This window comes from Apostichopus japonicus, chromosome 3 (genome assembly GCF_037975245.1).
Source record: "Apostichopus japonicus isolate 1M-3 chromosome 3, ASM3797524v1, whole genome shotgun sequence".
Taxonomy (NCBI): Eukaryota; Metazoa; Echinodermata; class Holothuroidea; order Aspidochirotida; family Stichopodidae; genus Apostichopus; species Apostichopus japonicus.
Window position 1 is genome coordinate 20,135,337 of NC_092563.1, and position 14,886 is coordinate 20,150,222.

At 37.0% G+C, this 14,886-nt stretch overlaps 2 protein-coding genes across 11 annotated transcripts in view; one reads left to right on the forward strand and one right to left on the reverse strand.

Moving 5' to 3' along the window:
* The window catches only part of LOC139965400 (uncharacterized), a 310,151-nt gene that overhangs the window by 136,826 nt on the left and 158,439 nt on the right, over positions 1 to 14,886 (forward strand). The gene's annotated exons all lie outside the window — the stretch shown is intronic.
* The window catches only part of LOC139965384 (uncharacterized), a 135,062-nt gene that overhangs the window by 64,490 nt on the left and 55,686 nt on the right, over positions 1 to 14,886 (reverse strand). For 8 of the 10 annotated variants that reach the window (XM_071967701.1, XM_071967697.1, XM_071967694.1 and 5 more), the window contains 6 exons: positions 7,737 to 7,991; positions 5,962 to 6,213; positions 4,582 to 4,833; positions 4,143 to 4,394; positions 2,979 to 3,239; positions 1,807 to 2,061 (listed from right to left, as the gene is read on the reverse strand). The exons of 1 other annotated variant lie outside the window; for it this stretch is intronic. In XM_071967701.1, the coding sequence (XP_071823802.1) occupies positions 1,807 to 2,061; positions 2,979 to 3,239; positions 4,143 to 4,394; positions 4,582 to 4,833; positions 5,962 to 6,213; positions 7,737 to 7,991 (1,527 nt within the window). The remainder of the gene's footprint in view (positions 1 to 1,806; positions 2,062 to 2,978; positions 3,240 to 4,142; positions 4,395 to 4,581; positions 4,834 to 5,961; positions 6,214 to 7,736; positions 7,992 to 14,886) is intronic. One more of the 10 variants, XM_071967698.1, reaches the window with a different exon arrangement.

Consider the following 14,886-nt stretch of genomic DNA (forward strand, 5'->3'; position numbering starts at 1 on the left):
TGCTGAACTCAAATGACCATTGGCCTCCGCAGAAAACAATAGGCTTCCTGTACTCAATGTGGTACTTCTACACACTAAATATGAGGTCTGCACAAGCTTCACTTCTTGAGATATTGTGTTTACAAGGTTTTCGCAATTTGATCCCTAGTGACTCTAAATGACCTTTGACCTCAGCAGAAAACAATAGGCTTCCTGTACTCAATATGGTACTTCTACACACTAAATATGAGGTCTGCCCATGCTTCCTTTATTGAGATATTGTGTTTACAAGGTTTTGGCAATTTGACACCTAGTGACCCTAAATGACATTTGACCTCCACAGAAAAAAATACTCCTCCTGTACTCAAAGTGGTACTTCTACACACTAAATATGAGGTTTGCCCCAGCTTCTATTCTTGAGCTATCGTGTTTACAAAGTTTTTGACAATTTGACCCCTAGTAACCCTAAAAGACCTTTGACCTCCACAGAAAACAATAGGCTTCATGTACTTAATGTGGTACTTCTACACACTAAATATAATGTCTGCACAAGCTTCCCTTCTTGAGATATCGTGTTTACAAGGTTTTCGCATTTTGATCCCTAGTGACTCTAAATGACCTTTGACCTCCACAGAAAACAATAGGCTTCTTGTACTCAATGTGGTTCATCTACACACTAAACATGAAGTTGGTCCAACATTCTCTTCTTGAGATATCGTATTTACAAGCCGGGCGTCACAAACACACACAAACACACCCGCACATGCGCCATCATGAATGCATAGGTTACGATATTCATCGTAACCAAAAAGGAGTCATTTCTCTTTAGTGAGACAGAGCAGGAACAGCATCAGGGCAAAGGAAAGCTGAAGGAGTATTTGGATCATTAATCCAAATTGTGAATACTGTTCAATTACTTCATTCTGTATTGACTTACTTTTCAATACATTTCCTGTAGAGTAGACAGTTTCGATACAAAATTCCTATGAAAGTTAGTTGGTCTGACGTTTGTATCCGGTCAGCATTTTGCAGTTGAAAAATAACGATGAAAACAACAAACACAATAACAATAATGCAAATTGTCTTGAAAAAGTAAACAAGGAAGAATCTAAATCAATATAATAAAAACTGTTAATAATCTAAATCATCTAATAAAGTGCATACCTGTCTGAACAAGTACAATGCATTCACAGTTGGCTGTGTTGCCAGCCGGATCCACAAATATATATATATATATATATATATATATATATATATACATCACAGTTGTTTGTCCTATCACAAAGGAATCTCCAGGACTGTGCGCCTGAGTTTGCAGAGTAGCTGTTCCGGAATTGTTAGTTGCAGAAGGTTGAAACCATACAACTTGTGTAGAAGTTACTCTTTAATTTCATGTAATACTGAACAACTGTCACTGAACTATAGTTCCCATTAGGAAATTGCACATGTGAGTGGTTAATGATACTGGTAGTGGTGCAGTCTACTCTTTAAAGTTCACGTAAAGCTGAATTCTAGTTCACCTCTGTCACTGAACTATAGTTCCCATTACGATATTTTACATGTGAGTGGTTAATGGTACTGACTTCTGATACAGTCTGCTATTCAAAGTTTATGTAATACTGAACTCCGTTTAAAAGGTTTGTGACAATGGTCAGTCCTGATTTGAAGAATGTGGCGGGATCTTGAGACGGCACAACTAAAATAAATTTACACATTTATTGTATATAGCTGTACAAGTTATCCTTGACAAAGAGGTGAGCAACATACACTATATACTTCTGATACTGACAGAGGTCTAGCAATGACAGAAAAAAGACATAAACATACTTGTTGTTACTATTATAAGGAATGTGCAGCTATTGCTGTTCCCATCAGGATCCACAAACAGATACAGACAACTAGTTTCACCCACAGGGTACGAGTCGCCCCGTTGACAGGTCTGAGTCTGTAGTAAATTTTGTGCATTGGAGTTATCGGTAGCGAATGGTTCATCATAAAACACTACGGTTGAAGTAATACCCAATTCGACTATTGTCCTGACTTCATCTGGACACTGGAAAACCTCTGGTGGGGTAGTGCCCTCTGAAATACAACAATAAATTATAAAAATTGCAACATTTTGGATTTATGTAGTTTAGTATGGTACACAGAAATGCAAGAAAAAAACTGTTGTTGAAGACTCTTAGTTTCTTTACTCATTACAATATTAAGGTTTAGATTATTCTCCTCTTCTTTGTAACTTTAAAGATTGAAACACATTGGTGTAGCAATGTTACAGAATATTCAGATAGTTTATAGTGTAAAAACACCACGACAGACCCAACTTCAACTTGCAGTTTCACTACTAAGACATGCTTTGTTTTCTTAGTTTGAAAACGGTGAATGACGTGTTAAAGTGTTATTATACCCATGATCTAACACCGCACATATTCAGGGGTACGGAGACAGACTCGTCCATGCCTTTTAAGTACCATTCCTTACATTTTTACAATCAACTAAGTTATATAGGGAACCTGTTTTAAAGTATGGGTTCCTCCTCTGTACCAGTGACAATGGATTTCCTTGAAATGGATTTGGAGAGATAGAGAAGTTTATCAGAAATGTTACAATGATTCTATTGTTGTTATTTTAGATTTGCTCTAGTAAATCACTCCAAATCATGTCAGTGTAGCAGATATATAACAATATAGCAAAGCAATGTGTTGTTATTGACTCCATCATTTTCTATGTGAGGTAGCTATGAGTCATGGATCAAACTGGTTACTGTAACATTTCGATTTTGAGTACCTTGACATTTCGGTCCACAAGGGTGCACATATGGTACTTATCAAGACAATTGACTACTACTGCTATCATTCAAATGTCACAAATGATGGTCAGACTGAAACAGGTTTTCAAAGAATCATATATCTTATCATTTATGATAAGTCTACCTGTGGAGGAAATATTATTACATTTACAAATTTGATTTAATAAAAAAGGCTTCTTGCAACTTGCACCTGTTAGCACCGTGATGATGAAGACGCATTGATCACTGTTACCCGATGAATCAGTGAAAGTAAAAGTACAAGTAGTTGTTCCTACAGGGTATCTGTCTCCAGAATTACAGCTTGATTCAACATTAATGGAGTTGGAGGCATCCGTGGCTGTTGGTTCATCAAATTGAACTATCGCTGAAGTTATGCCAGGCTCTATGGTAGCAATGACACTTGGAGCATCTATGTCCGGGCATTCCAGGATTTGAGGCCGAAGAGTATCAACTGCATGAAAAATGAAAGAATAATACCACCATCTCTAATGCTCTATCATATCAGAGAACTAAAAAACAATATAAGAACAAAGGTATAAAGTAGGCAGTTGACTTTCATAACCATATTTCTAACTAAAGTTCCAGTATTATTTTGTGGAAACTCTGTGAAATGTTTTCTCGGTCCATAAATTTACTTTGAGGCAGTATAGTTAGTCCCAGTATACAATGTCAATGATGCCTTTATACTTGTTTTTCATCTGCAAAGAGAAGACCATATCCAGTTACCTCTGCTATGACAGTGTCATAGCAATAAATTTAGAGCTGATCATTGTTTTCAAATGCAATGTCAATTCTTGAAATGTCTGTTATAACATCCATTCAATAAACCAACAGAGTGGTTTTTTGTTCAAGAATACATCTGATGCTAGGAGAAATTATGCTACAAATGCTAAAAGCTCTATGAAAAGAAAGAATTCAAATACTTCTGTCACCTATCACCTTGATGGCAGTGAACAGTGAAAATAACCACCATTCTTTGAGAGTCAATTTTTTTCTATTTGTCACATGAGGAATAAGAAAAAAACTGATAATGTTCAGATTTCACTCATGTTTTGAAAGCTGCCAGTTGATATGCGTATGTCAAATTGTATTAAAGGCAGGGGAAAATGTCAACTTGTTATTAAAGACAAAGGAAGCACAAAACTGAAAATAAAAGTACATCTTTTTGATAAGTACATTTCCTGATATGTACGGTAATTTTTCATGAAACATCAAAATTAAGGAATTCGTTTAAATTTCTCTTCTGGTTGAAAAAGCTCTCATACTTTAGTTTATTTCCATTGTAATATCTGATAACAAACTTCGCTTGTCACGAAGAACAATGAAGCAAAATTGCGCCTATTATATCACTCACTTGTAAAGACCTGGACAGGAAATGAACATGTGTCAGAATTTCCAGATCCATCTGTGCAAGTGTAGGTTACTACAGTATCTCCTACCAGGAAGAAGGAACCTGGCAGATTGGATCTGGCTGTCACAGAAGCTACGTTTGATATATCTTGACAGGTAGGCTCAATCCAAGTAACCCGACGCCCTGGGTTACCTAACTCAGTGCTTTCAGATACAAAAGCTGGCAAGTTGACACATTCTGGAGGTGTGGTGTCAACTGAAAGAAGAAAGCCAATGCAAAAATTAGCCAAACAGTCATCAAACAGTACTAGATGATACATTTCAAATTTTGAAAATTCAATATTTATTCTATATCCTTTTGTTCCTTCATCATGATGAAATTACAACAATTTCCTTGGAACAGGTGAAACTTATATGGAAATAAACCAAAGATGAAAATTTACCAATTGTTATTGAGATAATAAAGCTGCAAACGGCCCCATTCTGACTGCTGTCTGTGAAGGTGTAGATCACTTTGGTTATTCCCACTGGAAAGAAATCATTTGGTGCGTGTGTCCTGTCAACTAACATAGCAGTACCAGATATATCTGTGGCTGATGGTTCAGTCCATGTAATGATTAGTCCTGGTACACCCAACTCAACCTGTCTTTCAATCAGACTGGGACAATTCACAATCATTGGTGGAGTAGTGCCCTCTGCAAATGTGAAAGATGGATACATCATTGTATAAGAATTTAAGACTCATAGCATGCGAAAGCCACATTCAGACCTGTATGCAGCACATACAAGTCCTGGGAAATAATTGTCAAGTACTGAGATTTGTCCAATTCCTAAATGAGTAAGTCACAGACAACAAGATTCACATACACAGGGATACTTGTAATTTTACATGTGTCCTTGTCCTATTACATGAATAGATGCCTAAGCAGTTAACCTTACCTAACATATTATTTTATATATGTACTTCTCCTATTATATTAAAAGATACCTTAGCTGTTAACCTTACCTTACAAATAATTTAATATGTGTACTTGTCCTATTACATGATTAGATGCCTCTATGGTTATGCTAGCCTTTAAATAACTCATATGGATATATTGGTCATTATACAAGGCCATACATCTTTGTAGCTATCCTTTTCTACTATATATTTATAGATGGATATTGGTCCTGATATATGCTGCAGCGGTATTTAATTGCTAAATTATATGGATATATTTGTCCTGTTACATAACCATACACCTTTCTGGCTATCCTTTTCTACTATATAATTATAGATGGATGTATTGGTTCTAGTACATGACTATATACCACAGCGGTCATAAATTGCTAAGTTATATGGATATACTGGTGCTGATACATAACCATATATCTTTGTGGATATTCTTTCTACAATATATTTATAGATGGGTTAACCAGATCGATATTTTGGTCCTGGTACATAACCATACACATTTTTGGATATCCTTTGCTTCTACATATTTACAGATGGATATATTGGTCCTGATACATGACTTTATATCGCAGCGGTCACAGATTGCTAAGTTATATGGATATAGAAGTCCTGATACATAACCATACATCTTTCTGTCTATCCTATTGTACTATATATTTATAGATGCCTTAATATTGGTGATTAAGCATATCACTTACACAGTATAAATCAATACCTCTGGTAAATTACTAAGCAGTGGTTGGTTATCAATATCACTGGGTACTTGTCTCTATACGGAGCTAGTCCTCAACTGTGCTCATCTTAAATACAACATTAAATATGATTACAGCAATCATTAACCTTAAGCACTTGAATTTGTCAATCTTACCAGTAATGACAGTTACTACAAAGCTACAACTAGCAGCATTGCCACTTGCATCTGAAAATATGTACGCCACAGTGGTCAGGCCAATTGAAAAGCTTTCTCCTGGTCCATTAGAACGTGATGTCATTATGACTGTTCCAGATAAGTCGGTGGCTGTTGGTTCCGTCCATCTAACAACAGCAGTTGGAGTTCCTAACTCAATGACAGCAGACAGATCATTTGGACATCCAGAAATTGTTGGTGGACCTGTATCTTCTACGAAAAAGAAATAAATGCAACATGTGTTACCCAACCTTTGAGCCAAAGTATTCAATTTCAGGATTCAACTTTGGACATTGGATCTATTGATTTAATGACAAAACTCCACAATTTCAGTAAACATGTTGTTCTATTCTCTGCCTGGACTTGCCTCTGAAAACCAAAATTTCATGGGGCAACATTAGAAACATGAAATATTTGCTAAAGAGCAGACATTGGTCAAATCTTTAGTTCATATGGCTAGCCACTGACTTACCACCTAGAAAATCATTTCAAAACAGAATTTCTAATTTCAAATGCCACTCTTTAGCTACTTTCTTCATACAGACCGTCGTCTAACAGCTTGCATATTTGGTATATGCCTCACCTTGACCGTGTGCGGTATGTGTTATGCTTAAATTACTAGAAATCGGTAGAATACGCTAGAGCAACAAATACATATGATGGAGCAATATTCAGTCCCCAGCCTCAACGATTAAATTGAAGAAGGAAATAAGTCTGAAAAGAATATAGTTGAAAAGGTTTACAGGTACAGTAAACATTAGTTTGAGAGAAACACCTCGACCAGTTACCTGACAGTACAACCGTCAGTGTAGGACTTTTGTCTATGTAAGGCAACCTGGACCAGCTATCTGGCAGTACAACAGTCAGTGTAGGACTTTATTGTATTTAAAGCTAGCTTTACTGTCCTAATACTCATTTTAGGTATAGATATGCTATGTAGTGCTCATGGCCATGTCATCTAAATGTGTAATGCAATTTAAATGTTATATTTGTTTCCTTCAAAATTAGACCTTGTATGAAAGAAACTCTAAGTGCATCACAATAACTCATTAATACATAATTATTTTATCGTAAGAAATGGGTTAGAATTTCTTGGTTTGGATATAATTTAGAACAATATCCGTGTTGTATTAAACAAGAACTAAATCCTCATACATATAGCTGAAAATGTTAGGGTATAAAACAGACTACAGATTCTTTGGCAGGTTGTCATGAAAAGTTCTCCCTGTGATAGATGTAAATACCAGCTTAGAAATCTATCGATTCAAAGCAACAGAACATATATATATATATATATATATATATATATATATATATATATATATATATATATATATATATATATATATATATATATATATATATATATATATATATATATATATATATATATATATATATATATATATATATATATATATATATATATATATATATATATATATATATATATATATATATATATATATATATATATATATATATATATATATATATATATATATATATATATATATATATATATAGTGAGACATTTGGCACCATGATTGTTGCAGAGTAAAGTTGACATGCAGATTTATTTAGACTAAGATGTACCAGAAAAATAGGTTCCATGTAGTTTTCCAAGTCTTAGGGTTCATGATCGCTAAGTATGGCAATGAAAAATTGTTGCCCAAGAAATGCAAATCTCCTGTGCAAAAAGGATACGACATACTGACTGGATCTATCAAACTTACTTTGAACAATTCTAACAATCAGAACACAATTTTCTGTATTTCCAGAGGCATCTGAGCAAGTGTAGACAACATTGGTATCACCAACAATGAAGAAGGAACCAGAAGTGTGGGTCCTCGCTGACACTTCACCAGTACCCGAGATGTCAACACATATAGGTTCTGGCAGGTTATCAACAACCAGGCCAAAGTCCCCAAGTTCCACACACTCTGAGATTTCAATTGGCAAATTAGTGCAAACTGGTGGAGTGGTGTCCACTGACAAACCAGGAAGGAAACAAAAACAGAATATGTCATCCACAGGGGTGAAACTAGTCTCACAACCAATATATGTCTGATTCTTTTATTAAATTAATATCCTTGGGAATAAGATATTTAACCTTGACTGATAAAACAAATAAGATGGTTTCAAACATTGTAAGTTCTTTCTGATGAATGCTTGATTGTTTGATCCTGTAATAACAAAATTGTAACTCTATTAACACTGCCAAGCAACAAAATAAACCCAAAGTCAAACTGCAACACTGATTGTTTTCAGTATGCTTCCTTGCAAGCAGAGTGTAAAATTTGCCTTTTTGTCCTGGAATTGAACAGGGACTCGTACATGCAAGATGAACAAATCTAGTCCTTTATAATTTAATTGAGACAGACAGGACTGGTTAGACTTGTCAAAACACTCTACAAATGAAACAAGTAATTACTAGATATAGCTATATAGAGAATAATAAAGATATAACTGAGGAGTACCAGAGACATGACTGATGAGACTTGTTAAAACACTATATAAATGAGACAATAGCTAGAAATAGCTATATAGAGAATGATAAAGATATACCTAGGAAGTACCACAGACAGGACTGTTGAAACTTGTCAAAACACTCTATAAATTAACAGGGAAAGGGTCATAGTGGTTTTACATCAAGACCACAGTTATAACTAGAAATAGCTATATAGAAAATGATAAAGATATATCCAGCAAGTTCCACAGACAGGACTGATCAGACTGGTCAAAACACTCTACAAACTACTTTAAACGCGCATTGATCAGACAAGATGAAATGTCATAGCGGTTTGACATTAAAACTACAGTAAAACAAGGCACAAGTATGCCAGGATAAGTGGCATAGACAAAAGAAGGGGAGAACGGCCTGGGTACCATGGCCTCTCACCTTAGACCATCAGTTTGGGGAAATGATACAGTCAAGAGATTTGGCATTTACCCAGGGAAGAAATGGACCAATACTACAGGTCTATATCCCCCTCTCATTTTCAGGTTCACACTAAGTATATATTAACACAAACTTGCACATATAGCTACTTATAAGCCTAATTATAGCATGGATATGTTTTAGATTGGTCCATTCGATGTCTAAATTTTTGAAATCCCCAATACCCTTCATAGTAGACTGCTTTAATGACCAGAGGGCAACACCTACGCCACATCCCTGTTGAAAAATCCTTGATTTGCATTTAGCCCTCACACAAAGGTTCAGGCCTATACCTAATGAAGTGAAGGGAATTTATTATTATTTATCACAACCGCCATCCATTTAGAGATACTAATACAGACCTAAATTACGGTCTCAATATACAAATATACATATATAAGTGAGAACTTATCAAATATTGCATGTTGTCAAAGATAAGTTGCAGAATAGCATCTGAAATCATGAAATAACAGTTTATGACTTAATGTAATTAATGAAATGACAGGAGTTTTATCTAGGGACACCTAGGTTTCACAACATTAACCCCGTTGAACTCAAATGACCATTGACCTCCGCAGAAAATAATAGGCTTCCTGTATTCAATGTGGTTCTTCTGCACACTAAATATGGGGTCTGCCAAAGCTTCTTTTCTTGAGCTACTGTGTTTACAAGGTTTTGGCAATTTAACCCCTAGTGACCCTAAATGACATTCGACTTCCACAGAAAACAATAGGCTTCCTGTACACAACGTGGTACTTCTACACACTAAATATGAGGTTTGCCCAAGCTTCCTTTCTTAAGCTATCGTGTTTACAAATTTTTAGACAATTTGACCCCTGTTGACCCTAAATGACCTTTGACCTCCACAGAAAACAATAGGCTTCCTGTACTTAATATATTACTTATAAACACTAAATATGTTTGCACAAGCTTCCCTTCTTGAGCTATCGTGTTTACAAGGTTTTCACATTTTGATCCCTAGTGACTTCAAATGACCTTTGACTTCCACAGAAAACAATATGCTTCTTGTACTTTATATGGTATATCTCCACACCAAACATGAAGCTGGGCCAGCATTCCCTTCTTGAGATAGTTTAGTTTAGTTTAGTAGAAAAAAGGATCAGGAGGGACACTTAAGTCCCCATCAAGGACCCTATAAAGAGAGGGAAAAAAACTGAAGACACAAACACTCAGACCCGATTACAATGCTTAAAGTGCTTGTCCAAAGCATTCTTAAACCCATTGACACTACTTGCAAGTACAACTTTCTCAGGCAAACTATTCCACTCATTCACAACCCTATTAGAAAAAAAGTTATGCCGAATATTAATCCTACTATGCGACTTTTGAAGTTTAAGACAATGACCTCTAGTACAACTACTGTTTGCAAACATGAAAAAGTCGGTAAAGGATAAATTGTCGAAACCATACACAATCTTGAAAACCTGGATCAAGTCCCCACGTAACCTCCGAAGCTCCAGTGTGGTGAGATTCAACAGTTGTAACCGCCTATAATAAGGAACCCTCTTTAAGGAACTAATCATCCTAGTAGCCCTCCTCTGGACCTTTTCAAGTACTTCCTTATCCTTAGCAAAATAAGGGTTCCAAGCCTGCACAGCATACTCCAGATGAGGCCTAACCAACTGCTTATAAAGCCTAACTACGATGTCCTCTTTCAGAAAACTGAAGTTCCTCTTGATCATACCTAAAACCCTATTACCTCTTTTAGCAGCTTCAAGACAATGTTTGGAAGGTTGCAGAGACGAGTCAATGTAGATACCTAGGTCTCTTTCAACAGAGACCTCCTGTAACTCCACACCATTTAGATTGTATGTAAACTTTTGGTTACTACTACCAATGTGCATTACCTTACATTTATCAATATTAAAAAGCATTTGCCACCCCTGAGACCAGGAAAAAATCTTATCTAAATCCGCTTGAAATTTCTCAGAATCGCTTTTGGAAGAGACCTCAGAATACAATTTGGTGTCATCAGCAAACTTCTTAGCTGTACACAAAATATCTCCGTCGATGTCATTTATATAGGCAACAAACAACAGGGGACCTAATACAGACCCTTGTGGAACCCCACTAGTAACGTTCTGCCAAGAAGAAGCACAGCCATTAATTACCACCCTCTGTTCCCTATTACCAAGCCAATTCCCGATCCAAGACAGTAAATTCCCTATGACACCCATGCTCTTCAGCCTAAGTAAAAGACGCTGGTGGGGAACTTTATCAAAGGCCTTCTGGAAATCCAGGAACACAACATCTACAGACATCTGCCTATTTAGTGAGCTTGTTACATCTTCCATAAACTCAAGGATATTAGTGAGACAAGACCTTTTTTGACAAAAGCCATGCTGAGACTCTCTGATCAAAGACTGACTGCTGAAGTGACAGACCAAAGACTTTTTAACAATAGACTCCATGACCTTACAAACTACACTAGTGAGACTAACGGGCCTATAATTACAGGGCTTAGTCTTATCACCCTTCTTGAAATTGGGGTAATATTAGCACATCTCCAGTCCCTAGGAACATAACCTTCATCCATAAATTTACTAAAAATCAACGAGAGTGGAACGCAGAAATAGTGTGCAAAAGTCTTCAACAAATACGGATGGATTGCATCCGGTCCAGAAGCTTTAGAAACATTTAGACGAAGCAGCTCCTTTAAGACAACGTCATCCGAAAATAAGACCGTATCCAGTTTAGGCCTATCACTGCCCCCCTGAAAATCTGGAATACTACTCGTATCTTCCCTTGTGAAAACCGACACAAAATAGTCGTTCAAAAGATCTGCAAGATCCTGACTATCAGTAACTATCTTATCAGCCTGTGGTGCCCTAAGGGAAACAATTGCATCTTTAACTTTCTGCTTAGACCTGACATAAGAAAAGAAGGCCTTTGGGTTATCCTTAATTTTTAGGGCGATGCTTTTTTCGAAATTCAATTTTGCATCAGAGACTAAGCATTCTACTTTCAGCTGATGAATTTTAAACTTGGCCAAAAGAGATTCAGATTTAGTCCTCCTAAACAACTTCCACATTCTACGTTTTTGCCTAATTGCACATCTAACTTTCTTATTCATCCAGTGAGGCATACTGCTTTTACGACGACGATTCTTCCACGGAACATGATTTTCCATAATGACCTTTAATTTATCAGCAAAACAAATCCAAGACTGAGAAGCACTCATATCACTAAACAAATTAATCCAATCTGTACCCTTTAGTAAAGTTTCAATTGCCTCTGTATCTGATCTCGAAAAATCAGGGACTTTTTCCTTGCTAATAGAACTTACGACCTTACAAACAACATCAAAAGCTAGTATATCATGATCACTAGTTCCTAGTTTTCCTAGACCGGTCAAATCAACAACATTGCTTGGATTAGAACTCAAAACAAGATCCAGGATGTTATCCCCCCTAGTAGGGAAAGTAACATGTTGATGTAAAAAGCAATCTTGCACAACATCTAGAAAATTACTACCTTTCCTACTACTAGAACCATCTATCCAATTAATGTCAGGAAAATTAAAGTCGCCCATTATAACAACATCACCTTTAGCAGCCTTTCTAATTGAATCAAACAGCACGACATCATTATCATCGCTGCTGTTAGGAGAGCGGTAAACAACACCTACAGTGATAACGTCCCTGGACCTCTTGGAGTTGTTTGTGGACAACTCGCACCAGACAGAATTAACAAAAGACCCTTGCAACTGAGATTTCTCAACACTTACAATGTCATCCCTAACATACAGTAAAACTCCCCCACCAACCCCATTATGAGTATCCCTTCTGTCCTGACGATACACAACATACCCCGGGTGAGAAACCTCAGCACTATCAATGTCCTCCCTTAACCAAGACTCGGTGATACCAAACACATCCGGTTTCAGATCCTCGAGAAGCACAGTAAATTCAGCAAAATTTTTACGAATACTTCTAGCATTGGTAAAGACAATCTTCAGCCTATCCCTGAAACTATGTACCTTAGCATGCCTCCTAAAGTTAGAACTATGACTATCACTTATTTTGCTCTCAAAACGCCTATAATCGCCTCCACTAGGAACATAATCCTTATCCAAACTAATTCCTGACTTCATCGCCCCCCAATTTAGTTTAAACATAGCTGTTCAACAGAGTAATTCACCATCTTACCAAACAACGAGGCCCCAGTATTAGCTAAGTGCAAACCATCCCTGGCGAACAGATCCCTTCTACCCTGGAAAGATGACCACATGTCAACAAATGTGAAGCCGAAGTCGGCACACAAACTATACAATAAACCATTCAAAGTTACAATCTTTTCTGACAGAACCTTGCTGTCAAATCTTGGCAACAAACTGCATATGACAACTTTAGCCCGAGTTGATGCTAGTCGACACATCAATTCGTGGTACCTAGACTGAATAATGTTTTGCGACTCCTTCTGCACATTGTTAGTGCCTACCTGGACTACAACCACCTCCTCATCTGACACGATTTTGTTTACCCTGTTACTGACATCCTGGATTTTAGCACCTGGCAAACATACCCTGACCCTTTTTGCTTTATCCGCCCTGCAGAACTCTCGGTCTACATACCGTACTAATGAATCCCCACACAATACCATTCTTCCTTTCGACTTCTCCTGTCCCCACTTACCGCTGTTTACAACCACACTACCATCTCCTATCACATCACAATCACCACGCACTTCGTCCACTACTAGCCACTCACTATTTCCCTCCTGGGAGACTTCATTCCCATCATCAACATCACGCAACTCCTCCACAGGTAACACGTCAAAACCATTACAAGTTGAAACAACCTCGCAACAATCCCTTTCAGCAACTGCACTACTCACAGCCCTACTATTCCCGACTTCCGTCCATACACAACTACAGCTTTTCAATAGCTCCTCTAATTCCTTAAGTTTCACACACTTATCGCAAACAAACACAATAGCTTCACTAGATGCTGATTTAAAATCACATTCCAAGCCAGAAATCTCAAACTCAATCCACATATTACACGCATCACAGCAGACTAAACGATCAGGCACAGCCATAACGAAAATACTAAGTCAAAGAAAAAAAAAAACAGCGTACACAGAAAATCGAACACACGACGGGCAGCTTAGGCTAACAGAGACTGTACACTGAACGATAGGATACAATGACGCTACAGACCTAAAACCACGGACAGAACTGAAACACGACAAAAACAGCTCACATTGAACACAATAACATGCAGAATGAAAGATACAGACAATAAATAACGAATACACTAAGGCACAGAAAACCCACGAACACAGAAAATCGATACTCACGATTAGCAGCTTAGGCTTAACAGAGACAATATACTGAACGATAGGATACACTGACGTTACAGACCTAAAACAACGGACAGCACTGAAACAAGACAAAAACAGCTCACATTGAACACAAAAACATGCAGAATGAAAGTTACAGACAATAAATAACGAATACACTAAGGCACAGAAAAACCCGCGAACGCGGAAAAACGATACTCACGATTAGCAGCTTAGGCTCAACATAGACTATACACTGTACGATAGGATACACTGACGCTACAGACCTTAAACCACGGACAGCACCGACACAAGACAAAAAACAGCACAGATTGAACAAAAAATATGCAGAATGACAGGAACAGACAAAAATAACTCCAAATAAACAACAAAACGAATCACAAGGTGTTTGATAAAAAAAAACGATCCCAAAAATCCCAAAAATGAACGAAATGCAAGAGCACCGAAAAAGTACGTGTATACGCTTCAACGACCAAAGGCCAGTATGATATCGGGTTTACAAGGTTTTCACCATTGGACACCTAGTGACCCTAAATGACCTTTGACCTTCACAGAAAACAATAGGCTTCTTTACTCAATGTGGTTCATCTAACACACCAAACATGAAGTTGGTCAAACAT